The sequence below is a fragment of the Pipistrellus kuhlii genome, unplaced genomic scaffold (assembly GCF_014108245.1).
Source record: "Pipistrellus kuhlii isolate mPipKuh1 unplaced genomic scaffold, mPipKuh1.p scaffold_m20_p_2, whole genome shotgun sequence".
Taxonomy (NCBI): Eukaryota; Metazoa; Chordata; class Mammalia; order Chiroptera; family Vespertilionidae; genus Pipistrellus; species Pipistrellus kuhlii.
In genome coordinates, this window is record NW_023425515.1 from 176066722 (window position 1) to 176094264 (window position 27543).

A 27543-nucleotide genomic window follows, 5' to 3' on the forward strand; every position below is an offset into this window, starting at 1 on the left:
GTGTCTTTTGCTATGTCCCACCCATCCCCCAACTGCTGGGGAGAGGAGAGGGGCTGGAGATTGTGTTCACTCACCAGTGGCCAATGACTTAATCTCATGTGCCTATGTAACGAACCCTCCATAAAACCCGAAAAAGGCGGGGTTCGGAGAGCCCGGGTAGGTGAACACATGGAGGTGCTGGGAGACTGGCACAGGAGAGAGCATGGAAGCTCATGCCCGTCCCCCATACCTTTCCCTATGCACCTCCTCCATGTGGCTGTTCTTGAGTTCTATCCTTTTATAATAAACCAGTAATCTATAAATAAAATGTTTCTCTGGCTTCTGAGAGCCCCTCTAGCAAACCAGTTGAGTCCAAGGAAGAGGTCAGAGCCTCTGATTTATTGTCCATCAGGAGCACAGGTGACAGCCTGGACTGGGGGACTGGCCTGTGAAGTGGGGCAAGGGTGGCAGTCTTGTAGGACCGAGCCCTTTACCTGTGGGATCTAAAGCATCTCCAGGTAGTTAGTGTCGGAATTGAGTGAAATTGTAGGACATCTAGCTGATGTCGGAGAATTTGTGGGTGGTGTGGAAAAAATACACATTGTACCAGGCTTACCCAGAGAGATGTTCAAATGAACGTATAAAAAGTCAAAACGAAATGTTCAGAATAGGCAAATCTGTAGAGTTGGAAAACAGATTAGGGGCTGTGGAGGAGGGAATGGGGAGCGACTGCCGATGGGTTTCTTTTTGAGGTGATGAGCATGTTCTAGAATTGATAGAGGTGATGGCTGTACAAACTCTATGGATATACTACAACCACCAAATTTCCCCCAATGCAGGTTATTGGCATTCCTCCTATTGCCTTGCAGACCTACAAGGAGAATGGGGGTGTAGGGTCTCCTCAAAACCCATCTCTTTGCTCTTTATCTTTGGTATGAATTTCCAAAGCTGTGTCTAATACTCGATTGCCCCCACTTAGGGTCAGGCCTTAGGTGGAGTGCTAGGTTCACACAGAGGCCCCTCTCAGAGCTGAGCTCCAGGGAAGCAACTCTGAGCCCACCTCAACCTGACAGCTCCCCCTTCCCCAGGAGGCCAGGCACGGAGGCCTGTGGAGAGAAGAGGCGTCAGAGGAGCTGGTGCTGCAGGAGATGCCCACACGGCAGCCAGGTCAGGCCTGAGGCGGAGGCCATGGGGTCCTCGGTGCAGGCGGACATCTCGCTGCTGGCCTAGCCAGGCTGCTTTGGGAATTGAATTGCCAGATTCCACTGGAATATTTAAAAACCTAAATATTTATTTGCATCATATTTACAAAAGTGGGAAGGAGACCAGGGGGAAACCCTGAGAACACCCCACACCTGGCTGACCAGCCCCTTGGCGCTGCAGAGGAGGCGGACACAGCTGGAAGGAACAGGATTTATGTTGCATACTTGAACTACAGCGAGTGTAAGACTGGTCCTATTTACAGGGCAGAAACACTACGGGTGGAGGGGGGGGGGGTGGGCAGCAGAGCGAGCACCAGAGTCCTGGCCAGACAGTGCCCTGCTTGCCACCTTCCCCACCTCTCCCAGAGGCATCTCTGTGGCCCCGCTGGGGTTCTCCGGGGGGAACGGGGCCGCTCACATGATGCTCGCCGGGGTGAAGACGGGGCCCACGCACAAGGTGTCTGTGATCTCCCAGCCGCAGGACAGAGGCTTGCACATGCCCTCGGCGTCCTCATCCTGTTCTGCAGGCAGCGGCTGCTCTCGCATTGCTTTCCTGTGGGGGAGAGAGGGGCACTGGAGGCCACCAGCATGGGACCTGCCGGCTGGGGGTTCCTGATGGCCCTGCACCAGAAGACCTGGCCCCCATCGGGTATAGGGGTCTCACTGAGCCCCAGAGCCCAGCCTAGGTCAGGAGAAGGCCTGCTGACCATCTCCCCTACCCTTGTAGTCCAACGCCCCCAAGAAGGAAAGGAACCCACATTTGTTGAACACACTGTGGCAGACATTGTGCCAGGCCAGTGGTCGGCAAACCTTGGCTCGCGAGCCACGTGCAGATCTTTGGCCCCTTGAGTGTTCTAACGCCACTGCTTCAAAATAGACTCGCCCAGGCCGAAAACTGACTTCTGCGCATGGGCCACGAAGTTTCAGTAGCACTGTACATGCGTGCCCACACATGGTATTTGTGGAAGAGCCACACTCAAGGGGCCAAAGAGCTGCATGTGGCTCGCGAGTCGCGATTTGCCGACCACTGTGCCAGGCAGTTTACTTATGTTATCTAATTGTAAGAGCAGCATTGTCACCCCCATTTTACTGAGACACAGAGAAGTGACCTGCCCGAGGTTACATCTCTAGAAGGTGGTAGAACTAGGTCTCTCCCACATTCTTCATATTCCAGGCTTGGCACTTAAAAAAAATTATCGCCTGCCCCATTCAAAAAAATCCCACAAACTGTTTCTCCTCCTACCTACCCATGTTGATATGGGCCTCCACCCTCTGAACAGCCACTCATTGGGAATTTTATCCTCACACCCAGTGATCCTGCTGACCCCAGCTCCTGAGCCTCCTTACAGCACACAGGTCTCTCCATTACACCGCCACCACCATCTCTAGCCGGGAACGCGGTCTCCCAGGTCTTCTCTGGCCTCCTCCAGACATTGCTGGCCCAGGGCCATCTTCCCAAAGAGTGAATCCCTGCTCTTGAGCTGCCAGCAGCTTCCATCTGCTCTCCGGCTCCAGGAGATCTGTCCCAGCTGGCCTCTCCAACTGTGCCCATCCTCATCCCCTGGGTGCCATCCACAGCATCCCATCTCAGGCCTGTGCACGTACTTGTGCTTCCACCTGCATCATCAACCCTTACTAACTCCTCCTCGGCCATCAGGTCTCGGCTTCAGTGACTGAATCTCAGGAAAGACTTTGCTGAATCGCACAGCACAATGTACTTCTCAATAAAGATAAGGATTCAATATTTGCTTCAGCTACAGCACCCCTTTAACTATAGCACCCCTTCAGCCACAGCTCTCCTTCAGCCAGAGCCATCCTTCAGCTTCATCAGGGCAGGGAGTTAGTGCCTGTGCCCCAGCAGCACACTAGCAAGTAGTAAGCACTTACTCAGTGGAGAGAGTGGATACTCCTGCCATCCATAGCTATCTCACCAACTCCAAAAGAGGGGCTCTTCACTGCTGAGCAGCTATGTGACCTCAAGCAACTGACCTATCTGTGATAACACTCATCGCAGAGCTGTGTATGGTTGAAAGGAAATAATCATAAAGCCTGACAGAAGGGTTCAACTAACAACTTTCCTCCCATCTTGCTCACTGGATCCCGAAGCTTGGTGAGGAAGGAGGGCCAGTTTTAGGCTCACTTTTTAGATGGGAAGATGGAGGCTAAGTGAGTGCCAGTATTTCCTAAGTGAGTGCCATTATTTCCACTGGATTGATCAGGTCTATGCACACATGCTCTTGGCCTCCCTTCATCCACACAGTAGCTAGAGTGGCCTTTCTAGAGTCCACACCAGACTGTGTCACTCCCCTGCTTCAAGCCAGTACGTGCTACCCCCTTGCTGCTCAAAACCCTTCTCAGTTCTTAAGGCCCTTCTCAGATGCAGCCCTGCTCCCTCCCCAGCCACGACCAACCTTGTGTAGAATGCTCCCTTCCTGACTCCTCTTCTCAGAGCCCTCTCCTGCCCTCCTGCCTCTTGCTGCCCAAATCCCACTCATCTCCTGGCTTTACTTCACCTTTCCTTCCTCGGGGAGGTGGATCTGGGCCCCAGGGAGGAATCTAAGCTTCTATAGCCTGCCCTCTCTACCCAGCTCAGAATTTATCAGGAGTCCTGTCTGCTTCTCTGCGTCTCCTCCTCAAGGGAAGCTCAGTCTCATTCATGGCCACAGCCAGGTGCCAAGCACAGGCCTCACTTGGAATCAACAGCCAAGGGCTACTTGTCAAATTGGATTTCACAGAAGCAGGGTCCCAAACCTAAGATTTCCCTCATTGCTTCTGCCTAGCCCACTCTTTCTCCCCCTCCCCACTCCTCTCCCAGCAGGGCCCCCTTACCAGGCCACCCTGGACATGGCGTAGGTGATGCGGCAGGTCGGGATCCCTCTGAAGAGGGAACCCATGCCCACAGTGTAGGCGCCCATGTTCTCAAAGACCAGCCAGTCCCCTACGTGTAGTTGCGGCAGCCACAGGCCCTCGGCCACACAGTCACAGCCATCAGCCTCCGGGCCCCACAGGCTGCTGCTGTACAAGGGCTGCTCTGTGGAAGGTTTCTGCAGGGAAGAGGGATGATCACATTCAGCTTTCCTCAGCATACTGTCCACAGCCTTATCACTCCTCCCTCAAAAGCCTCCGTGGCTCCCCTAGCCAATAGGACAACCACAGATGAGGCTCCTAGCCTGGCACTTAGGCCCTCCCACTTTTCTGCACTCATTGCCTCTTAAGACTCTGAAGCCACAATGCCTGGGGTTAAATCCAAGCTCCAACACTTGCTAGTTGTGTGACCTTGGGCAATATTCTTAACCTGTCCTGGCTGAGTGGCTCAGTTGGATGGAGCATCGTTTTACACCGAACGGTTGTGGGTTTGATTTCTGGTCAGGGCACATGCCTAGGGTGCATGTTCAATGCCTGGCCCCAATTGGGACACATGGGGGGGAGGAGGAGGGACTGATTGATGTTTCTCTCTCACATTGATATTTCTCTCTTCCTCTCTCCCTCTCTCCCTCTCCCTCTCTCTTAAAATCAATTTTAAAAAATGTACTTGGATGAGAATTTTAAAATTTTTTGATAAATATTTAATTCATACAAAAGAATTTTGTATCATCTGTAAGATATAGAAAAATTTCCAGTATGTTTGAAACTCCTCTGTGGCCCACACCAATGACATGCCTCCTGAGGTAGCCACTATCCTGAATTTTATTTTCATTATTCTCTTTTTAAATATACTTTTTCTTTATTAATTTCAGTTAGTAAGGAAGAGAGAAAGAGAGAGAGAAACATCAGTGATGAGAGAGAATCATTGATTGGCCGCCTCCTGCACACTCCCCACTGGGGACTGAGCCCAAAACCTGGGCATGTGCCCTTGACCGGAATTGAAACTGAGACACTTTAGTCCGCAGGTTGACACTCTATCCACTGAGCCAAACTGGCTAGGGAATTCTCTTGTTTTACTTAATTTTCCAAAAACATAATTAATCTTTTTTTTAATTTTATTGATTTTTTACAGAGAGGAAGAGAGAGAGATAGAGAGTTGGAAACATCGATGAGAAAGAATCATCAATCAGCTGCCTCTTGCACACCCCACTGCTGGGGATGTGCCCGCAACCAAGGTACATGCCCTTGACCAGAATCGAACCCGGGACCTTTCAGTCCGCAGGCTGATGCTCTATCCACTGAGCCAAATTGGTTTTGGCAACATACTTAATCTTAAACAAGGTAGTATTTAGTTCCCACACTTTTGAAGTATATGTAAATGGAATTATAGAGTGTAATCTCTACAACTTGCTTTTTTGTTGTTGTTGAAACTTACACACTCAAGATTCCAACTAATGCAATTTGCAGTATGTTGCATAGAAAATTAATTATATGGCCCTGGCTGGTTTGGCTTAGTGGGTAGTGGTCTGCGGACTGGAGGGTCCTGGGTTCGATTCCGATCAGGATCACATGCCTGGGTTGCAGGCTCAGTTTAACGTGCAGGAGGCAGCCAATCAATGATTCCCTCTCATCATTGATGTTTCTGTCTCTCTCTCTCTCTCTCCCTCTCTGAAATCAATAAAAATATATTTTTTAAAAAAGAAAATTCATTATATGGAATACACTGTAATTTATTTATGTATTGCCCTGACAATAAACATAAGGTGATTTCCAATGTTTTATATTATAAAAATTGCTCCTGTGAACATTCTTATTTATCTCCTCAAACACATATGCCAAGAGTCTCTTTACAATATATACCTAGGAATTGTTGGAAGGTAGGTATACGCTTGTTTATCTGAATAATGCCTACAAACTCCCACCTAGCTAGCTGTTGCATGTCCTCACCAAGACTTGATGCTGCCATGCTTTAAACTTCTTTCTAATGTAGTCAGCATAAAATAGTACCTTGTTTTCACTTCAACTTACATTTCCTTAATTGCCAACGAAGTTGAGCACCTTTTCATTTTGCATTTGGTTTCCTTTTTCTTAATTGCCTGTTGGTCTTTTGTCCATATTTCTATTGCTTTCTAGTTCACATTGTTTTTTCCTTAAGGTTCTTATTTATTTGTATTTCTTATTTAAAAATCCTTCATATATTCTGTATACTAAGCCCTTATCAGTTATATACACGTTTCAGTATTTTCCCCCAGTTTGTGATCGCCTCTTTGCTTTTGCTAACAGATGAACAGAAGCTTTTCATTTTAATGTAGACAGTCTTTTCCTTTTTTATTTTTAAGATATCCTTCACTGTGCCTACATTGGTTTCTGGAGTTTTCATGTATGGTGTGAGATAGAGGTCTAATTTCATTTTTTGCATATGGACAATCAGATGTTCTGGCATCACATATTACACAGTACCCAATGACCTTCCTTGTGAGCCTTGTCAACACTTTCCACATGTGTGGTTCTTTCCTGTGCTCTTAACTGCATTTTGCTGGTCTATTTTTTAAAGTTGGTGTCCAAACTAAACTATTTTAATTACTCCCAATGTTAGAAATTATATACTAGTGGCCCAGTGCATAAAATTCGTGCACAGAAGGGTGGTTCCCTCAGCCCAGCCTGTACTCTCTCCCATTTGGGAACCCCTTGGAGGATGTCCCACTGCCAGTAGTCGGACATCTCTTTTGCAATCTGGGACTGCTAGCTCCTAAACGCTCACCTGCCTACCTGCCTGATCACTCCTAACCGCCTCTGCCTGCCTAATTGCTCCTAACACCTCTACCTGCCTTCCTGATCACTCCTAACTGCCCTCCCCTGCTGGTCTGATCTCACTACCAACTGCTCTTCCCTGCAAGCCTGGTTGTCCCCAACTGCCCTCCCTTGCCAGCCTGATCACCCCTAACTGCCTCTGTCTGCCAGCCTGATTGTCCCTAACCCCTCTGCCTGCCTTCCTGATCACTCCTAACTGCCCTCCCCTGCCAGTCTGATCTCGCCCCCAACGGCCCTCCTCTGCTGGCCAATTTGGTTCTGATTGGTCAGTTTCTATGCCAGTCAGCGTCAAAAGCTCCACCTCCTAGGAAACCATTGGCTCCTTACAGTTGACCCAGATTTGGTTCTGATTGGTCAGTTTCTATGCCAGTCAGCATCAAAAGCTCTGCCTCTTAGGCAGTCATTGGTTCCTCACACTTCACCCAGATTTGGTTCTGATTGGTCAGTTTCTATTCCAGTCAGTATCTCTGGGCCTATCAATGAGGCCTGATTAGAAAGGTGGGCTGATCAGCAGTCCCCATGGAGGCCTGGAGAGAGATACGGCTGCTGGCCAGACTGGGAGAGAGAGAGGAAAGTCCTGATCAAAAACTGCCACAGAGGCAACAGATCAGTCCCTGCTTCTCTCTTTAGGCTTCTCTCTGGCCCTGGTTTGCAGCCCCGACAGCAGTCAGTTTTGGGGTATCGCGCCTGCAGCAGATGCAGGACTGACTTCCGGTTGGTGGAGCCTCCGACATTGCTGGACGTTACTGCCCAGGGTTTTTATATATTAAGATTTCTATTATTTTAATGGTTACTCTAGACATTCACATTTTAACAAGCATGCCTAACTTCAAGTAAAAAATTAATCGATATCTTTACCTTTCACTCAAATAATTCAAAATCTTAGAATACCAACCTAGTCACTTTATCTCCCAACTTACATTCTATTGCTATCCAGTGTTTTATTCTATCTTATTTGTGGCAGAGGCTGCTAATTGCCTATTGCAGTAATCTCAACCTTCAGTTTTTGCTGGGCACATGACCACCTAGAATAAAGGCCAACTTTCCTTCCAGGTAGTGATGGCCACAGGATAAAATCCTAAGCACTGTGGGGCTACTTTCAGGAAATTTCCTTAAAAGACAACTGGCACATGGACTTCACCTTCTTTTCTAAATGTCTGGAGCTTCCATTTGTACCAACCAAGATAAGGGCAATACCTAGAAGTAGGTACAACTGGAAGCCATATGGCTCCACGTGACTATGAAACCATGGTACCAGCTCTGAATTGTCTGCAACTGATATTTAGATTGGAGTGAAAGGAGCCTTTATATCTTGTTCAAATCATGTAATTTGGGATCTGCTCCTCATAGCCTAACCTAACCATAAGTGAGCCTGTTTTTAACCCCACAAATTAGATGCTAATGATGGTGGTGGTGTGGTGAAAATTTAGACCCTCCCACTCTCTAACACACTGCTGGTAGGATTGTCAATTAGTACAACCACTTTGGGGAACAGTCTCGCACTGTCTCATGAAACTGAACATCTGTATGCCCTGTGTTCAGTGGTTCCACCCTCTTCTGCTCATGCATCACAGGGACCAAGAATATTCATAGTGACAGTAAGCACAGTCACTAACACCTGGACACAATCCAGATGCCTGGAGAGGAGAGTGGGTGCAAAAGTTGTACATATTCACTGACAGAGTGTTACACAGTGGTCAAGTGAAGAACTTTAGAGACATACGGCAGTATTGAGGAAACTGGATGTTAAGTGTTTTTAAAAAATCCAACATCCTTTTTGTAAAGTAAAAAACAAAATATGAATATTTTATGAATGGTCAACAGGTATGTGAAAAGATGCTCAGTGCCAGTAATCAAAAGAGAAATGCAAATGAAACCATATTGAGATATCACCTCACTCATAGCTGTTAGGATGGCTATTATCAAAAAGACAACATGTGTCGGCAAGGTTGAGGAGAATTGAACCCTGGTGAGAACACAAACTGGTGCAGTCACTGTGGAAACCAGTATGGAGATTTCACAAAAAATGAAAAAGAGAACTGTCCTGGCCAGTTAGGCTCAGTGGATAGAGCATGGACCTGCAGACCAAAGGTTCAATTCTGGCCAAGGGCACATACCTTGGCTGCAGGCTCCTCCCTGGCCCAGGCCCTTGTCAAGGCCCATGCAAGAGGCAACCAATCAATGTGTTTCACACCGATGTTTCTCTCTGTCTTTCCCTCTCTCTTCCACTTTTCCTTAAAAAAAATCAATGGAAAAATATCCTTGGGTGAGGATAAATAAATATAGAACTACCAGATAATCCAGAAGTCCCACTTCTGGGTGTTTATCCAAAATAATTGATTCTTTCTGGGGACAATAGGATGTAGGATCCCACAAGAATGCAGGCAGTGCTAGTGCATCACAGTATAAAACTAAATTCCTGGGCACATCAGGGCAGCTTACTGAGACAGGCAGACATAACCACATTTAACAACACAACTATAGGATGAGGACCGACTAAGTCAAAGGAGGCCCCCTCTACCTGCCCCACAGGAGCTGACATGTGACCGGGCCTTGAAAAACTAAACAAAATGGAGAGAAAAAGAAACACACACACACACATTGAAAGCTCGTGGTGGTGTAGGTGCTGGTTAGGCTTTCTATTTTCCTCCCAGAAGCAGGACCACACAAACAGAGGCCTGGAAATGTGAACATACCAGGGTGTGACTGCCTTTCTTTCCCTTTGAAGATGCCCAGGAAGCTGTGGGAGGCCGGGGCTGGTTCACAGGCCAGGAGAATGTTTTGCAAATTCCTGTTCTCGTGTTAACATGGGAACACTCATTAGAGAGGAGCTGTTTCTTTTTACTTCTAGGAATTTTCCCAGAGCAATGATCAGAGATAGGTGTCAAGATACACTCACAGTGCTCAAAAACAGGAAACCAACGGCCAACCACTAAAGTCAGATGGGTTAAAATATTCCGCAGTCGTCAAAAAGCATGCTGTTAATAGCATGGAAAGAGCTACTCACTCACCCCCTTATTAAATGGGGGAAAGCAGGTTACAAAACAATATGACCCCAACCTCATGGGGCAAAATATAATACATTTTTTTTAAAGACTGAAAATAAATCTATGGGGAGGGTTTATGGGTGATAACCTTCTTCATCCTTGTTTATTTTCTACGATGACTATGCTTCACTTTTAAAAATTAGATAACACACACAGAAATGTTATTTAAACACATCCACACAACTGAAAACAGGCCCCAGTGGCTCACCTTCTGCAGGACAGGGGTAGGGCAGGTGTTGTCAAACAGGACAGAGTTGAAGATTCCATAGATGCCCTCATCCAGTTGGTACACGATGGTCTTGGGGACAGAACCAGTCTCCTCTGCAGGGAAGGGAGAGGTCAGGGGCAGGGCAAGCAGCAAGGTGGGGGGGGGGGGCGAGTAGGGAGTTGGCACACTGGTGGGCTCCACAAGGATGATGGCTATGGTAATGAAAGGGCTGCCCCTGCCTCCTGCTGTGTATGACATGAGGTTCACGGTCTTGTTGGAAACATTCACCTTCTGGCTGAGCAGCACTGCCTGAGATGCATGCCTTGTCTGCAACAGACCTTGATGCCCCAGCAAAGGCAGAAGAGCAGGCCAGACAAACTCAAGACCCCAAGAGATTAAGCCACTAGCTCAGAGGCACACAACTGGGGCGACACATGAATTTGGAATGAGAAGCCAGGTCTCCTGGTGGGACTAGATAGGACAATTTCCCCAAAAAATCTATAAAGGAGGCCAGGAGAATCTCTCTCTCTCTCTCTCTCTCTCTCTCTCTCTCTCTCTCTCTCTCTCTCTCTCTCTCTCTTTCTCTCCCCCCCCTCTATCTCACACACACACACACACACACACACACACACACATACACGCAAGCACGCACGCACACGCACACACTATCACACCATTCTACCTGAAGCCCACCACCTCTCCATATGGATTCTCTTGTGGGGCTGCTGAGAGGGCTGATCTATCAGGAAGTGCAGGGAATAGCACTGATGTTAGCGGTGTGGGCAGAGACATCTTGAGTTAGCCCAACCTGGACTTGAATATCAGCACTCCCCCTAGCAGCTGTGGGACCTTAGGCTAGTGACTCAACCTCTCCTTGCCTACATCTGTCCTCTGTAAAGTGAGCTTGGGCAAATATAAGTTGTCGTTCATGATTTTCATTAAGTAAGAGATGCAGTTGGGTGAGTGAGTGCCGGTACTCAGAAGAGGAGACAAACATGGGACCAAATGCAGGCTTTCCCTCTTACTGGCTTTAAGCAATTCACTTATATTTTCTTCGAGTCTCAATTTCCTCATCTGTACAATACAGTTAGTAAAATATCTATTTTACCTAAGGTTGTTTTGATCTTAATCTTCATAAAATATGAGCATGCATAGGATAAAAGATGCTACATGAGTGTCTTGGGAGTGAGGTGACTTGATTGAGTGTCTTGGGAGTGAGGTGACTTGATTGTAAGTTTTCCTACAATCAAGAATCCAGTCTCTAGATTCCCCTGCTCCCTAAAATCAGACCCTGCTCAGCTAGCCAGTCCTTAGCTCCAGGGAAGAATGAGGCTCTGCTGGCTGCCTGGCACCTACCTTCCCTGCCAGGCTGGTCCAGAAGAACCTCCTTCTTGGCGATGATGCTGACTGCCAAGGTGAAGGCTGAGGTCACGTAGTAGCGTCCCAGCTTGGCAAGGATATCCACGCCACAGCCCTCCGGGAAGTACAGGTCCAAGGCTGAGTTGATTACAGAAGCAATCTGGTGGTAGGAGAATGGGGGTGGACAACTACATGTTTGAAAGTGGGGTTTATGCTGAAAACTTGCTACAGCTCCAAGTCTATTTTTTTAAATATATTTTTATTGATTTCAGAGAGGGAGGGAGGGAGGAGAGAGATAGAGAAACATCAATGATGAGAGAGAATCATTGATCAACTGCCTCCTGCACGCCCCCTACTGGGGAATTGAGCCCACAGCCTGGGTATGTGCCCTTGACCAGAATTGAACCCAGGACCTTTCAGTCTGCAGGCTGAAGGTTATCCACTGAGCCCAACTGGCTAGGGCCCAATTCTATTTCTTGAAAACTTCTTTGATTTCAGAAAGAGGGACTTGGCAGCTGCTAAGGCCCCAGCTGGTAACCTTGAACAGCTGGCCAAGAAGGTAGGCGGGAGACCGAGCTGGGTAAGGCCCCTCACACTTGTGTAAATCAGCCTTCTCAATGCCTCCACAGGGGAAGAGGCACTCTTAAAGTAACACGTGGTACTCAGATTCCAGAAGCCCTGGTGTGAATTTTCTTTCATAAATCACCAATTTGTTAAATGACACACACACAAAAAAAGGTAAAAATCACCCCTAATTTCAGCATGGATGGATCTAGAGGGTATTGTGCGAAGTGAAATAAGTCTGTCAGAGAAAGACAACTACCATATGGTTTCACTAATATATGGAATCTAAAGAACAAAATAAAGGAACAAACAAAATTGAACAGAGTCATAGACACAGAGAACAGACTGATGGTTGCCAGAGGGGAACTGGGTAAAAAAGTGAAGGGATTAAGTACAGATTGGTAGTTACAAAATAGTCACAGAGATATCAAGTACAGCATAGGGAATATAGTCAATAATATTGTAATAACTATGTATGGCGCCAGGTGGAAATATTGGGGGGAACATTTTATAAAGTATATGATTATCTAACCACTATGCTGTACACCTGAAACTAATGCATAATAATATTGAATTTAAAGTTCTTTTCTAAAAACAACATTCTGTTATCCAGATTAGCCTAATCATTAAATTTTTGGAGTAGCTCTAATTCTTTTTTTTTATACAAACACTATTTTTTAAGACAGGGTTATATGCATATTAGAAGCCCAGAGCACAAAATTCATGCATGGGGGGGTTTGTCCCTCAGCCCAGCCTGCACCCTCTCTAATCTGGGACCCCAGTGGGATTGGGCCTAAACGGGCAGTCGAACATTTTTCTCACAATCCAGGACTGCCGGTTCCCAAACACTCACCTGTCTGCCTGCCTGATTGCCCCTAATCACTTCTGCCTGCCAGCCTGATTATTCCCTAACCACTCCTGTGCCAGCCTGATGGACGCCTAATTGCTCCCCTGCTGGCCTGATTGCCCCTAATTGCCCTCCCTTGCCAGCCTGGTCCCCCCTAACTGCCCTCCCCTACAGACCTGGGTCACTCCCAACTGTCCTCCCCTGCATGCCTGATTTGCCCACAACTGCCCTCCCCTGCTGGCCATCTTGTGGCAGCCATCTTATGTCCACGTGGGAGTGGCCATCTTGTGTGTTGGAGTGATGGTCAATTTGCATATTACCTCTTTGTTATATAGGATGTTTTTTATAACCTGTTTTACTTACCGTATTTTTCAGCATATAAGAAGACTTTTGAAACGAAAAAAAGTCAACCGAAAATCGGGGGCAAAAGACCAAAATTGCACAAAAATTACCTGCAGATCTTGACGGCAAAGTAAGTCTTTTCTTTGAAGTGGGGGTAGTCTTACACAGCGAATATAGGCCTAAACCTATGTTTTAACTGTAAAATTAGGGGGTCGTCTTATACGCCCGAAAATACGGTAATAGACTGTGGATGTAAATGTAAACATCATAAGAATGTTTCATAATTTAACCTTTCCTGAGTGTTAGGTGGACCAGGGAGGTCCCGTGGAATTCTGTGACATACAATGGTGCAATGTTCATCTGTGAGGCTAATTCTTTGTGTCTGTAGCACATTATTTTCCTAGGGTCAGTCCTAGATGTGGATATTCCCCAGTGAAGCTCTTACTGCTGAGGAGAGGCGACCCCTAGTGGTTGGAGTGGGGATTGAGCGACACATTTTTCTGGATTTCATCTCACAGATGGGAAGGTTGACAGGTTTGCTTTCCTTTTCCTGCCCTCTCGTTTGATTTCACATCAGCCCAGACACTCAAAAAGCTTTATGACTTATGCAAATATGGCCTGGTTGAGCTTCGAACATGTGCACGGTCTGAGTCTACTGTTGACTCAGGAAGTGACATAACTTGTATAAGCCGCATTTGCTCAGAGGTAGCACAAGGTTCATTATAAGATCCAGGTAAAGCACCAAGCACAGGACTTAACACATAGGATCAGCTCACAGTGGACTATGGACTCCCTATCAGCATTATAACTGCCCGTCACCCCCGTCGCACAGAGCCCAATGTGACCCTTCCTCCCCAGGATTACCTCTTCGAATCTCACTTTGGCACCCTCCACTCCAGGGAAGCCACCACCAAGGTCCAGGATGTGCATCCTGTGGCCCAGCTCGGCGCCCATTTCAAACACAATCCGGGCGTCTGCGATGAACTGAGCATAGGCCTCAGGGTCGGGACAGCAGCTGCCAACATGAAAGCTGGGAGAGGAGGAAAGGCCTCGGCTTACACGCAGGGCCCCAGGCGTCAGGACCTCAGCCCCAGCCAGGAAAGGCACACCAGACATGGTGCCCATTTGACAGGTGTGGTGTCTGAGGGCCTAAGAGGTTAAATGGGTTGCTGAGGGCCATGGGGCAAGTGAGGGGTGGGTGGGAAGCTTGGCACCTGGTGCCCCTGCCACCCCTCCATTCTGCCCCTAGGACTGAGCCTTCTGGGACAAGTCCCCCAGACTTGATGCACCCCTCGGTCAGCGGTGTGGCCTGCCCAGGCTTTAGCTTCCCCATCTGTCAAGTGGGGAGAAGACCCCATAAGGGTATAATGCACGGGGCCTGGGATGTCCTAAGTGCAGAATAAATGAAAGCTGTGATGTTAAGTCATTGAAAAGACGTGGCCTACAGGCTGGTAAAACTCATAAAAAGCCAGGTTCCTCCTGGGGAGTGTGAGGTTGGGGCATGCCAACCTTCTTTACAAAGAGAGGAAACTCCCAAAAGGCAGAATCCCATGCCCGGGGACAGGTCCTCCTTGGAGGTCTCCGAGAGAATGAATTCCTGGGGAAGAGGCAGCGGGCCTGGTGTGGGGGCTTCCAGGTGCTCACCTCACTCCCACCACCTCGACGTGGCTCTTCTTGGCGTTCTGAAGCAGGTGCCTGCAGGAGTTCAGCAAAGCTCCAAACTTGAGGCTGAGGCAGCTCTGGGAGTGGGAGTCATCGGTGGCGATGCACAGCAGCATCCTGAGGGGAGACAGCGCCTCTGCCGCGTGGGCCCGCCTCCCCCACCCCAGCCACTTCTTCTTCTTCTTCTTCAAGGGGTGTGAACCCCTGCGGCTCAGAGCCCTCCAACCCCACAGGCCTCCGACCCCTTCCTCTCCCTGCACAGCCAGTGGGCCTCCGAGTCCTGTCCATTCCATCCCCTAGGCCCTTCCCCGCAGCCCCTGCCCTGGTCGTGACCTCTCCAGTTCTCTCCCGTAGTTCCAACTTCCTCCAAATCAGCCACCTCGCCAGCCGGGCCTTTCCAGCTTCTCTTGAAGGAGGAAAACCATCCTATTTCTCAGACACAGGCTTACGAAGAACCCCGATGTTGTGTGTAACAGACAAAATGGAAGCTGCTGTGGGGGAACCAGAGTGGCCCACCACCTTCACCCCGAGGCCCCTCCATGGAATCCCAGGGTACAAGTGACCATGTGGGAGCCTGAGCCTGAGCAAACCGTCCAGTGCTGACCCCTGGCAGAGCCCATGTGCACCGGTCCCTGCCCCGTGGCCAGCATCATTCACCGTCTCCCTCACCCCTCGCACATGGTATGTCCACACTAAATTTCTGCTTGTCCCTCAAAGACCCCATGCTACCTCTGACCTCCATGCATTTGCTTACACAGTTCGATTCACTACTCAAAGCCCAGCTGAAACGTCACCTCCTTCATGAACCTTTCCCAATCACCCCATCTCAGCCTTGACTTTGACCTCCATCACACTATGGCTGTAATCAGTTATGGCTGCCTTTGTCCGAGGTCCCGTCCAAGGGCACCTGCCCCCATCCCCTGGGGCCGTGGCTGGGGCCAGGGCAGGGTCCTCGGCTCCAGCTCCACTCCTCCCGCCCCTCCGCCTCCCGCACGCGTGGCTCTCAGCTTACTTGGCACTGGAGTGGTTCTTCTCCACCTTCGCCAGCTCCATCTCGTTGTCAAAGCTCAGCAGCTGGATCCCATACTTGGCAGCATACTTGATCTGTGCAATTTGCTTACAGGGATTGGCGAAGATGATCTTACCGGCAGGGACGCCAATATGCTGGACCAACTCCATCTCTGCCTGTGGGGCCCCAAAGGTGGTGGTGAGGAGGCACCAGGGCCTGCGGGGCCCACAGAAGCCAAGGAGACACAGGTGAGGGGCAGAATCACAGCTACGCATGCAGAGATCCCTAAGAAGTGGGCCTCGCTGTTCAACAGCAGGTATTAACCACCAGGACTCCCGCTGGCTCTCCGCTGTGACAGGCCGGGCTGTGCAGGTGATGCCTGCACAGTCCGAGGGGGCCCATTCACAGAGAACACGTGGCAGATTTGTATGTTTATTACAGCCTCCAGGCAGAACGCATCTCCTTCTAACAAAGGCAGTGCATTATTCTAACAACTGAGTGCCTTCAGGGAGGAGCACATTTCCTAATTCACACAAAGGCACCATGTGGACTCCCAGTGGCCCTGACAAGAGACTCTGACACGTTTTCCTGGCAGGTTTAAATGCTTAGAGGATATTGGTTGATGTATAAGGAAGTTCACAGCATCTGGAGTCGTTGGCACTGGCCTGCTGTGTGGATAGCCCCTCTCCCCTAGGGGCCCCCTCTTCCTTGCCTTTACAGAACACTGCTCTGCCTGATGGTTGCATTCATGACACAATGATGAGGACAATGACAGCAACCATGATCACCAAGCGCCTACCACACGCAGGCGCCCAGTAAGATGCAGACTTTTTCTACAAAGGGCCAGAGAGCAAATGGTTCGGGCTCCTGCCACTCAGTTTCTGTCACAATTACCCCACTGCCACTGCAGCCGCAGACAATGCATAAGTGAATGGGCGAGGCTGGGATCCAACACAACTTCACAACTCAGCACTGGGCTGCACTGGGCCCACCTCCCACTGCGTGCCGGCCCTCACTGCAGGATCTCTGTTTTATTGACTCCTACGGTAACCCCATCAGATGGGTATCAGCTCCATTCAACAGAGAAGGAAACGATGCTCAGAGAGGCCATGTAGCAAGTCAGTGGCAGAACCAACTTTCAAACTGAGGTCTGACTCTCTCCATGGTGAAGGGAAGGAAGCTGAGAGGAAGTCCGTTTGGAAACATGGGAGGAGACAGAGGCCGTTTTTAAACACCCTGGGTTTGTCATAAGACTCTAATTTTAATTTAGTGCCTTTTCAGCACAAGGTATTTATGTGCATCGTCTCGAGTGGTGCCCATAACTGTCCTATGGATTACTCATTGGTCACATTTTACAGACGCCAGAGCGGTCCACCCGCCGCCTATGGTGACACAGCCAGGACACACAGGTCCGAGTCCAGAGCTGGACAGCTCGCTCCCAAAGAGCCTGGGTCTGAGTGGCTCTGAAGCTGCTTTATTCCCCACTTCACCCCATGAGGTGAGAGGGAGAAGCTTTGATTATAAATATCTAAATAGTAAGCATCATTGTCATCATAGAGATATACAAATCAAAACCACAATAAGACATCACCTCACACCTGTCAGAATGGCTATCATCAAAAAGAAACAAGAAGCAAGGTGCAGAGAAAAAGGAGCCCTCACGCACTGCTGTGAATTGGTGCCATCACTATGGAAAACAATATGGAGGTTTCTCAAAAATTAAAAAGAGAACCACCATACGATCCAGCAATCCCACTTCTTGGTATTTATCTGAAGAAATAAAAAACAGTAATTCAAAAAGATATATGCAGCCCTATCCAGCTTGGCTCAATGAATAGAGCATAGGCCTGTGGACTAAAGGGTCCCGGGTTCGATTCCAGTCAAGGGCACATGCTTGGGTTGTGGGCTCAATCTCCAGTAGGGGGCATGCAGGGGGCAGCCAATCAATGATTTTCTCTCATCATTGATGTTTCAATCTCTCTCTCCCTCTCCCTTCTCTCTGAAATCAATAAAAAATATATTTTAAAAAAGATATTTTTGCTGTAGCATTATTTGCAATAGCTAAGATGTAATATTCCATAGCTATACAATGGAATATTATTACCCAGCCATAAAAAAGAATGAAATCTTGCCATTTGCAGCACAATTGATGGACTTAGAACATATTATGCTAAATAAAATAAATCTGACAGAGAAAGGCAAACACTGTATATGATTTCACTTCTGTGTGGAATCTAAAAAACAAAATTAAAAAAAAGATAACCAAAAAAGGACTCATAGAAAATAAACTTATGGTTACCAGGGGGAAAGGGAAATGGGGGGGAGGGCAAAAAAATAAAAATTAAAAAGGGTGAAGTGGAAAAATAGGTACATATTTCCAGTTATAAAATACATAAGCTACCCTGGCCAGGTGGCTCAGTTTGTTGAAGCATCATCCCATACGCCAAAGGTTTCAGGTTTTTTATTTATTTATTTTTTTAAATATATTTTATTGATTTTTTACAGAGAGGAAGGGAGAAGGATAGATAGCTAGAAAACATCGATGGGAGAGAAGCATCGATTAGCTGCCTCCTGCACACTCCCCACTGGGGATGTGCCCGCAACCAATGTACATGCCCCCGACCGGAATCGAACCTGGGACCTTTCAGTCCTCAGACCAATGCTCTATCCACTGAGCAAAACCGGTTTTGGCAGGTTTCAGGTTTGATTCTTGGTCAGGGCACATAACTAGGCTGCGGGTCCCATCCCCTATTGGGGTACATACAGAAGGCAACCAATCAATGTCTCTCTCTCTCTCTCTCTCTCTCTCTCTCTCTCTCTCTCTCTCTTTTTCTCTCCCTTTCTCTCTCTAAAATCAATAAACATATCCTCAGGTGAGGATTAAAAAAATACGTACGGTATGGGAATGTACTGTACAGCACACAGAATACAATAAAATTGTAATAACTATGGAAGGTGACAGATGGTTACTAGACTTGTGGTTAACACTCCGTAAGGTATATAAATGTCTAATCACTGTGTCATACACCTGAAACTATATATAATATTGTCAACTATAATTTTACAATAACTTTTTAAAAAGGTAAACATAGCCGTATGCCGGCCACTGCATCAAATATTTTATTTATGTTCTTATTTAATCTTTATACTAATCTTATGAGATAGGAAACAGAGGCTTAGAGAGATTAAGTCACTTATCCAAAGTAACACAGTTCATAAGCAGCACGGCTGGAATTCTAACCCAGAACTGTCACACCAGCTCTTACCCAGAGTACCATGGAGAATTCAGCCTCCCACCGGAGCTGACAAGTGTCCTGGGGCTCTGTGAGCACAGGCCCAGGCTAGGTGCCATGAAAAGAAGCGGTAAGGAAGGCAGACGGGCCTCTGGAGGGGGGGACAGGTAGGGATGAATGGACACTGAATAGTGGAACTGCAAACGGATAAGAGCCATGAAGAAAAAGTACAGGATGCTAGAGAGAATGTAAGTGGGAAGACCGGGTGTTGGGGAGGACGGTCTTTCCGAGCGTCAGAAATGTAAGCTGAGACCCACAGGAGGCCTCTCAGGCCAAGACCAGAGGGAGGAAAGGCGGCTTCCGGCAGAGGAGGTGCCTGTGCAGCGGCTCCGAGGCCACAGGTGCTCAGCCTGAGACAGGAGCACGGGCAGTGGCCGGGGCAGGGTGCACACCGGGGGGAAGATGAGGTTGGAGGGAGGTGGGCAGAGCCAATGAGGAAACCAAGAAGGCTGATGTGGATTCATGTGGATTCGTGAGTGATGGGAAACAGGTTGAAGGGTTTCAGGAAGGGAAATGATGTTCTCAGATTTGCATTTTAACGGCAAGCTCTAAATCTATTCCCCTGAAGGGCCCGAGGGGGCTGTGGGCAGACTGGTCCCAATCACCCTGGCAGAAGGAGCAGAGTCAGCCCCAGAAAGGCGGGGGGGGGGCGGGGGGGGCTGTGTTCTGGAAGCAGGGCTGGCAGGCTGGGGGGTGGGTTACACGTGGGGACACAGGGTGAGGGTGTCTGAGGGGAATTCCTTGCCCGGCAGACCAGGGGACCTCTCTCGAAGGAAGATTGTGAGTGTCTTTGAACACACCGGATTCCAGGCCTCCTGTGTCATTATCAAGCCAGGAGCTGAGCAGATAGATCTGGAGAGGAGATCAAAACGAGGGAGGTGGTAGTGTATTGATGGCATTGAAAGCCATGGGAGGAGATGAAATTCCCTAAGCAGAGGCAGAGTTTATAAGAGAAGGGAGCCTGAGATGGAACCCAGAGGAACTCTCCCATTGAGAGAGCGGCCTGGCCTGTGTGGCTCAATGGTTGAGCATTGGTCTATGAAATAAGAGGTCACAGTTCGATTCCTGGTCAGAACCCACGCCCAGGTTTCAAGTTTGATCCCCAGTCGGGGGCATGCAGGAAGCAGCCAATCAATATTCTCTCTCATCATTGTTCTTTCTCTCTCCCTTCCTCTCTGAAATCAATAAACATGTTTTTAAGAAAAGAAGAGCAACAGAAGATGAGGAAAAGCTGGAGCCCAGGACCTGTAGAGAGGTGAAGACAATACAGAGATTATAATGCCATTCCTGTCCACACAAAGCCTGCCCCACAACTTCTGTCTGTGTGGAAGGCCGTGTCCCTGAGGGAGGCACCCCGTGAGGGTGGGGCAGGGGCAGAGCAGCATTCGCTTTCATCTGATAGTCTTCCCAAGTCTTTAAAAGCAGGAGTACCTACTATTATTGAATATGTTTTAAAAGACTTGTCATTAAATGGGGAGTGGCCACTCCACGGCATCAGATTTCAGTTTGCGAGATGAGTAAGATCCAGAGGCCTGCCAACAGCATTGTGCCTAGTTAACACACTGGACCTAAAAGAGTGTCAAGAGTATGATAGGTCGCAGGTTAAGTGTCCTTACCTAAAAACAAACCTACAAAAAGTCCCTGCACTGAATGTTGTTGAGGAGCCAAATAATTCGAGGACCCAGGAGTGTCCCCAACAAGGTCTAAATGCATCAACATGGACTCAAAACTTGCTGAGTTGAAAGCTATTGCTGAACAGTACATACATGACCATCTTTTATATTTCATTGCAACATCACAAGGTATGGTGTGCATTTTTTATAGGTCACATTTAAATACTACCTACCAAACTCAAACTCATGAAGGCAATTAACTCTAGAGACATAATGCTGATATCCTGTGTGTGTATGTGCGTGTGCGTGTGTGTGTATGTGTGTGTGTGTGTGTGTGTGAATACATATATTATTTGAATAATTGAATGCGAAGATTTAAAATAAAGTTCTCACTGCATCCTGGGGACGTTGGTAAGAGGAGTTTCCTTGGAGTAGTGAGAGTGGATGTCAGAAGCAATGGCATAAGGAGTGGGTGCTAAGAAAAGTGACAAGTGCAGACACACGAGTGTAGACAACTCGTTTTGGCCTTGAAGAAGGAGCAAGGGATGAGGGTGGGGAACCATGTGTCCAGAAAAGACTTGTTAAGATGGAAGCATGCTGAGGGAGATAGCAAGAGAAGGCAAGAGATGGGGTCAGGAGAGAGGACATAAGGTCTTTGGGAAGGTGGGCTGATAGAGCTCCGTGCAAGGCAAGGCCTGTGCCCTTGACCCTGGAGCCCTTTAATGTGGGTTTGTGCTCCCAGCCCCAGTTCACCACCAAGCCTTCAGTCAGTGTGTTGTGTGGCCACCAGCTGTGGCTGACCAGAAGAGGGCAGCCTTGGACTTCCATAGCAAGTTGGGCGTCCCATCGTCACCTCTCAGTAAATGCACCCAAAGGTCTGCGTGATCCCCCACCAGGAGGGGTCTTGGCCTCTTCCCGCGCTCCAGTTATCATCTGTCACTAGCCTTGTCCCAGCTCAACCATCCTCTCCCTAGGATCTTGGGAAATACAGCGGCTATAGAATCAGAGACCCCCTTGCTATACACAAGCAGCCACTGACCAGTGAGTCACTCTACCTCTGTGCATATACACTAAATGCCTCCTCACAGGACCGCAGTCACAATCAGGACAATAATAACTGCCTCCCAGGATTGTGGCGAGAATAAAATGAGATCATGAACAGAAAACGCTTGGCAATGCTCCTGGCACCACGGGAGCACTCAGCAAATGGTGGAAGCTTTTAAAGTCCCCACTGACTTCAAGGTCTTTCTAAGCCCTCACTCCCCTCGGAGGCCAGGCCCTGGGGCCAGAGGGCCAAGGGTCCCCCAGCGCTTGGTGTCCAGAAGCAGAGGACTGTAGTCAGTGAGGTTCGGTCCTGTTCTTCACCCCTGGACCCAGGGGGCAGAAAAGATCCCCTTCCTCCTTGCTGTTGGTGTTCAGTGGAAATCCTGGCTCTACTGCTAGCAAGCTATTAGAGCTGGTCCCAGCGTCCTCAAGTGCAAAATGGCAATCCCTCTCCCTACGCCCCTCCAGGGCTTTACGGAACACATGCACAACACCGGGTGCGTAGAGCAAGAGCTAATGCAAGGGGGCTTTGCAGTGACAAGAGGGAAAAACTCATCTACCAATTAACACCAGTCTCTGATAAAGGTTACCCTACTTGTTCTGACAGTCCCAGCCTGGTTCACACTGTCTCCCCCTGGAGCCCACCAAGTCCTGCCATCTTACCCAAGGCTAGCTCTTCTCCTTTCTCCCCCAAACCCTTTCTAAAACTCTCCTCACAACACCCCATCATGTTGCTGCCTTTCAGGGGCTTAACGTGGGTCATAAAAAGGGGTTCCCCTCAACCATTTCTGACTATTACACAAAGCAACAGGTGTGACAATAGCACAAGCCAAAGCACCTCAGGGCTTTTGCACTTGCTTCTGCATGTAATTCCCTTCTTCTAAGTACCCACCTGGCTTGATAGTTTGCTTCCTTCAGGGCTGTATTCAAATTTCAGCAAAGCTTTCTCTGGCCAAACTATCTAAACATGCTATATTCTCATCCAATATTTCCTACTTCCCTTTCCCATTTTAATTTTCTCCATAGGGTTTACCTTTGAAACTACTATCAATTTTCATTGGTTAACTTATTTAACTTATTTTAGAAAGCAAGCTTCATGAAGAAAGGGCCTTTTGTTGTTGTTTCATTTGTTTTGTTCGCTTGCTAAATCCCCATCTAGAATAGAATACTACTTGGCGCCACAGGAGGTGCTTAATAAATGTCTGCTGAGTAAATAAATACATTCAAAGCTGTACTCTGAGGCAAGGTTATAGCTTAAAATTTCTCAAGTAAGAACAGAATGGAAATAGGTAAGTTAAGCCTTCAAGTCAAGGACAGCAGAGTCTGTCTTACTCAACGCTCCAAAGTCAACCCTACCTAGCACAGTGACTAGCACATTGTAGGAGTTCAGAGAATACAGAATAACAACAAATAACCAAAATAAATCCAAACTGAGCAAAAGAGAATTAAGACAACAGCATTCATAAAATGAGAAAGGCAACAGAATTGGCAACAATAACAAAACTCTAAAAGGATTAAGAAAATGTAGTGCCATATTATTCAGATTATAAAAGAAAAAATAAAAGAAACCCAACAATAAGAGGATGTTTTTTGTTTTGTTTTAATTAAAAGATTACCATGTATAGTTCTATGCCAACAAGTTTGAAAGACTCCATTTAAAAAGGCAAACCGACTACCCCAGGGACGCACAAGATTCTAATTTGGAACTTCAATGCTGGCAAATTCCATGCTTGTTTCTCCCTCCCTTATCCCTTCCCGCCTCTTCCAAGGGAGTGGCCCTCCCCAGAGGGCCCTTCCCAGAGGTCACTCCTGCCTCCCCAGGGCCCACCCAGGGCGGCCCAGCCACGCATGTGCCTGGTAGGCAGTGAGGGTCAGTGTGCTGGTGGGGGCAGGCGCTCACCTTGTTGGCACAGCTGAAGCCCAGCCCCAGCTCAGCCAGGACCTTCAGCACACCCAGGCTGCTGTTGCACTTGACAGCGTAAAAGGGCCGGACTCTAGGCAGGCACTTCAGAAAGCAGAAGTGCTTCCTCACTACCGCACCCAGGTCGGCCACGAAGAAGGCAGTGACCTCACCCTGCACAACAAGATGGGGGAACGTGAGACCCCAGCCAGCTCCCGCCTTGTGCATGCCATCCCTTGGTCTTCCCAAGGATCTGCCCCCGGATTTGGCTGCAGCCACAAAGCTCCCTGCTCTACGTTTTCTAGGGGCTCCCCAAGTCTACAGGACAGAAGGCAAACTCCCCGGCCTGGCGTTCAAAGATCTGTGACCCAGCCCTTCCCCCTCCCCTCCCTGCAGCACACACTCTGGGCTGCAGACTCAATTATTTATTTTCCCATCTCTGAGCCCCGGTTCCCACCAGGCCCTCCACGTGGAATACCCCACCCCCACTTGTGCCTCCAAAATTCCTAATCTTCCTTCCAGCTTCACCTGGGACACTACCTCCCCCACCAAAAAAGGCAGCTCTGCTTTTAAGCTCCCGCTGCACTTTGCACTTGCTTCCGAGATATCACAACTATGTGTGCACCTGTCTTCCCCAGAAAGAGAGAAATTCCTTGAAGGCCAGAGCTATGGCCCACAGCCCATCGCTTCTCACACAGCGGCTTGTGGTAGTGCCGCTGCCACTGCAGCCCATGCCTGTGGACAGCTGCTTACCACAGAGCTGCTGAAGGCTATGGGGGAGACCGCATTGCTGAAACCTTCGCTGAGACTGTTTCCCTTTACGCAATACTTTTTTTTTTTAACACCCATTTTTTTAAGCTGGTGCGGGGCCTTATGCGGAGGGACAGAGGTGACCAGAAAGGGCTCTAGCCCCGAAGGGATTTGGGTCCGGGAGAGAACACATCCCTATGCAATGACAAGGGCATCAGTACGTGCTGGGATGGAAGTTTCTATGCAATGCTGTGGGGGCCACGGAGAGAGAATATAGACCATCTGCCTGGGCAATCAGGAGAAGGTGATGCTGGTGAGGAAGGAGGTCTGAGTGGAAATAGGTAAGAGACAGAGAGGGCGGGGGACGAGTGTCCTGGGCAAAGGGGTGATAACAGGGCACATGGCATCCTTGGGGCACAGGGCAGAGGAGTGCAGCTCTGAGGGAGCATGATATATATACCCAGGGAGAAGCCGGACATGGGGCTGTGAAGGCAGAGGGGTTCGGACTTGATCCTATAGGCACCTGGGAAGAGCCAAAGAGTTCTGATTTTGAGCAGGGCTGTGATAAAGTGTGTGTGTGCGGGGGAGGGGGGGGAGATGAGGCAGGAAAGAAGCTGGGGCCTTGAGATAGATGAAATCTGAGCTACAAAGAGTTTAGGAGGAGCACACTGGAGGGTATTTTAAGGAGGCTGAACTCACAGAGCTTGGTGATGCCTAGATTGGGGGGTGGGGGAGGGCATGGGGAGAAGAAGGGCCTCCTAGCTTTCTGACCTAGATCTAGGGGCTGGGTAGGTGATGGTGCTGACTTCAAGGCAGGAACAGGAGGGGCAGGTTGGGGCAAGGGCCAGGAACTGGGGATAAAAGGGGTCTGGCTCTTGCAATGAGCAAGGTGTGAATAGCAAGGGGAAGAAAAAGTCCTTTCAGGGGAGGCGGCTGGGCCTGCACCAGGAGCCAGCTCCACCCCCACCCGCAGCCCCTCACCGTGGAGGCCTGAGAGGTCCCCATAGTGAGCTCCTCCAGCAGGTCTCGGGTGCTGAAGCCCTCCTCCACCATCACAAAGTCCGTTTCACTCAGGTAGCCTGCCATGCCGAGGAGAAGGAGGAGGAGGAGGAGGAAGAGGAGGAAGAGGAGAAGGAGGAGCCGATGGGCTGGATGGAGCCGCCGCCGCTGCCTCTGCCTCCGCTGCCGCTGCCGCTGCCGCCTTAGAAAGTATGCAACACACTGCGGGGAGAAGGAGGGTGCTGCTGGCCTGGGGGCGATGGGGCGATGGGGCGATGGGGCGATGGGGCGGGGGTCTGGCCTCCGCTGACCCCCTCCCTTCCCCAGGCCTGTCACACCCCGCCACGCCCCGAGCACAAGCTTGGGGAGCCTGCTCCACTGAGAAGGGTAGATACAATAGCAAATCCTGGGCTGGGACGAGGCACTATAGGCCTAGATGCCTCTCCGAGCCTCAGTTTCCTCATCCATAATGGATGTATTGTTTTGGAGATTCTTTCCAGCTCTGGAATTGGGGTTTTAGTTTAAAAAGAAAAGAGAGTAAGGGAGCAGGAGAGCCGAGTGTCCGGGATGCCGTCTCCAGTCCGGCCCTGACCACGCCCACCTAAGAGGCTGCGGACCGAGGGCTGCGCCAGCCCCAGACCGGAGCTGGAGTTCGAGTCCACGCTCCGCCGAGTGACCTTGGGGACGCCCCATCCCCTCTCAGAGCCTCGGCTTCTACATTTTTAAAGGGGGGCAGCTGGACTTGGGGCGCTAGGATTCGAAGCGTGCATGGGGGCGCCTTGCGGGCTCCAGGGGCGAGTACCGAGGGCTGAGGGTCCTTCCCGGGGAGCCCTCCCCAGTGCAGGGCCGAGGTCCCGCCCCGACCCCCATTCACACACACACACACACACACACACACACACACACACTCATACATACACACGCGCGCGCGCCCACATACACCCTTACCACGCCCCGTCCTCCTTCACAGGGGCCAGAGCCAGGCGCACTGCTAGGGGGGGTCGCCGGTGACCTCGAAACTTGTGCAACACCCCGAGGAGGAGTGGCAGTTGCGGAGCCGAGGCCCCTGCTGAAAGGAGGCAAGAGGGGCCAGGGGTACATCAGCACCGGAGGCTGGAGCCGAGGGTGCCCGCTCCCCGAGGCTCCCGGAGCCGCGCCCCGCACTCGCCTTAAAACGCATTTACACGGCTTCGGCCCATAGATCTCCCCAGCGAGTGAATCGGGTCCTCCGCGCCTCCGCGCCTCCGCTCGCTCGCTCCCCCCCGGATCCGGCCCCGCGGCCTGCGCCCCGCCCGCCCAGCAGCCACCGACCCCACGCTCCGCCTTCCTCCCCCGAGGCCTGCTTATATAAGCCCCGCCCCGGCCCCGCCCCCGCCGCCCAGGCCCCGCCTCCGCGCGCCGCCCCGCGGTCGCCCTGGCAACCGCGTGCCGTCATCCCATTGGTCAATTCTGACATAGAGCATTCAGCTCCGCCAGAGGGCTCCGCGGAGCCGAGCCTCGGTCTTCCCGGCGGCGGGTCCCCGGTACGCGGCCACCCCGCCCCTGGAAATCGGAGCTGCAGCGTCACCACCACAGAATTCCCCACGTCCACGCGGGGGGACTCTTAGTTCCCGGATCTTGGGTCTTAGAGAATAGGCAGGACGCCAGGAGAGTTCTTCTTTGCTCCTGAGAAGACTTTTCGGTGACAACCTCCTCCTCGGCCCTGTCTGGCTCCTCCCTCGCAGTCCAGGTCAAAAGTCATCTTGTATTACTTTTCTAATAAAAACCGTTTTTTATTTAATGACCTCTTCCAGCATCTTCTCTGACACCTCCAACTCGAACCCAGCCAACATTTCTTCAGAGAGCCTTCTTGTGATGGTCTCAGCTCAGGGCGATCTCTCCCTCCATTTCATCCTCTGGATGGGGCTCACGCCTATCAACTCGCATGTGAAATGTGTCTCCTGAGGTAAGTGTTCTCTGACTTCCCCACTCAAAGCATTTCTTCTCTTCTGTGCCTGCAAAACACCTGCTCAGTCACCTGAGTCCAGTAGGCCGCTCCCCGGTGGAGCC

At 49.7% G+C, this 27543-nt stretch overlaps 2 protein-coding genes across 8 annotated transcripts in view; both read right to left on the reverse strand.

Annotated features, from left to right (window-relative positions):
- The window catches only part of HPCA (hippocalcin), a 226769-nt gene that overhangs the window by 57709 nt on the left and 141517 nt on the right, over nucleotides 1-27543 (reverse strand). The window lies entirely within an intron of this gene.
- On the reverse strand, nucleotides 1251-27422 carry AZIN2 (antizyme inhibitor 2). 7 transcript variants are annotated; one of them, XM_045584894.1, is made up of 11 exons: nucleotides 27279-27421; nucleotides 26443-26563; nucleotides 25477-25716; nucleotides 23746-23919; nucleotides 15899-16071; nucleotides 14869-15003; nucleotides 14089-14254; nucleotides 11469-11631; nucleotides 10113-10228; nucleotides 4011-4225; nucleotides 1251-1734 (listed from the first exon to the last, which is right to left on the reverse strand). In XM_045584894.1, the coding sequence occupies exons 3-11, from the start codon at nucleotides 25579-25581 to the stop codon at nucleotides 1596-1598; spliced, it is 1386 nt and encodes a 461-aa protein (XP_045440850.1). In that variant the 5' UTR covers nucleotides 25582-25716; nucleotides 26443-26563; nucleotides 27279-27421; the 3' UTR covers nucleotides 1251-1595. The 7 variants fall into 7 exon arrangements, with proteins under 7 accessions (XP_045440850.1, XP_045440851.1, XP_036301160.1 ...); XM_045584895.1 differs by having other exon boundaries at nucleotides 10113-10225; nucleotides 27279-27419; XM_036445267.2 differs by lacking the exon at nucleotides 27279-27421 and adding an exon at nucleotides 26663-26815 and having other exon boundaries at nucleotides 10113-10225.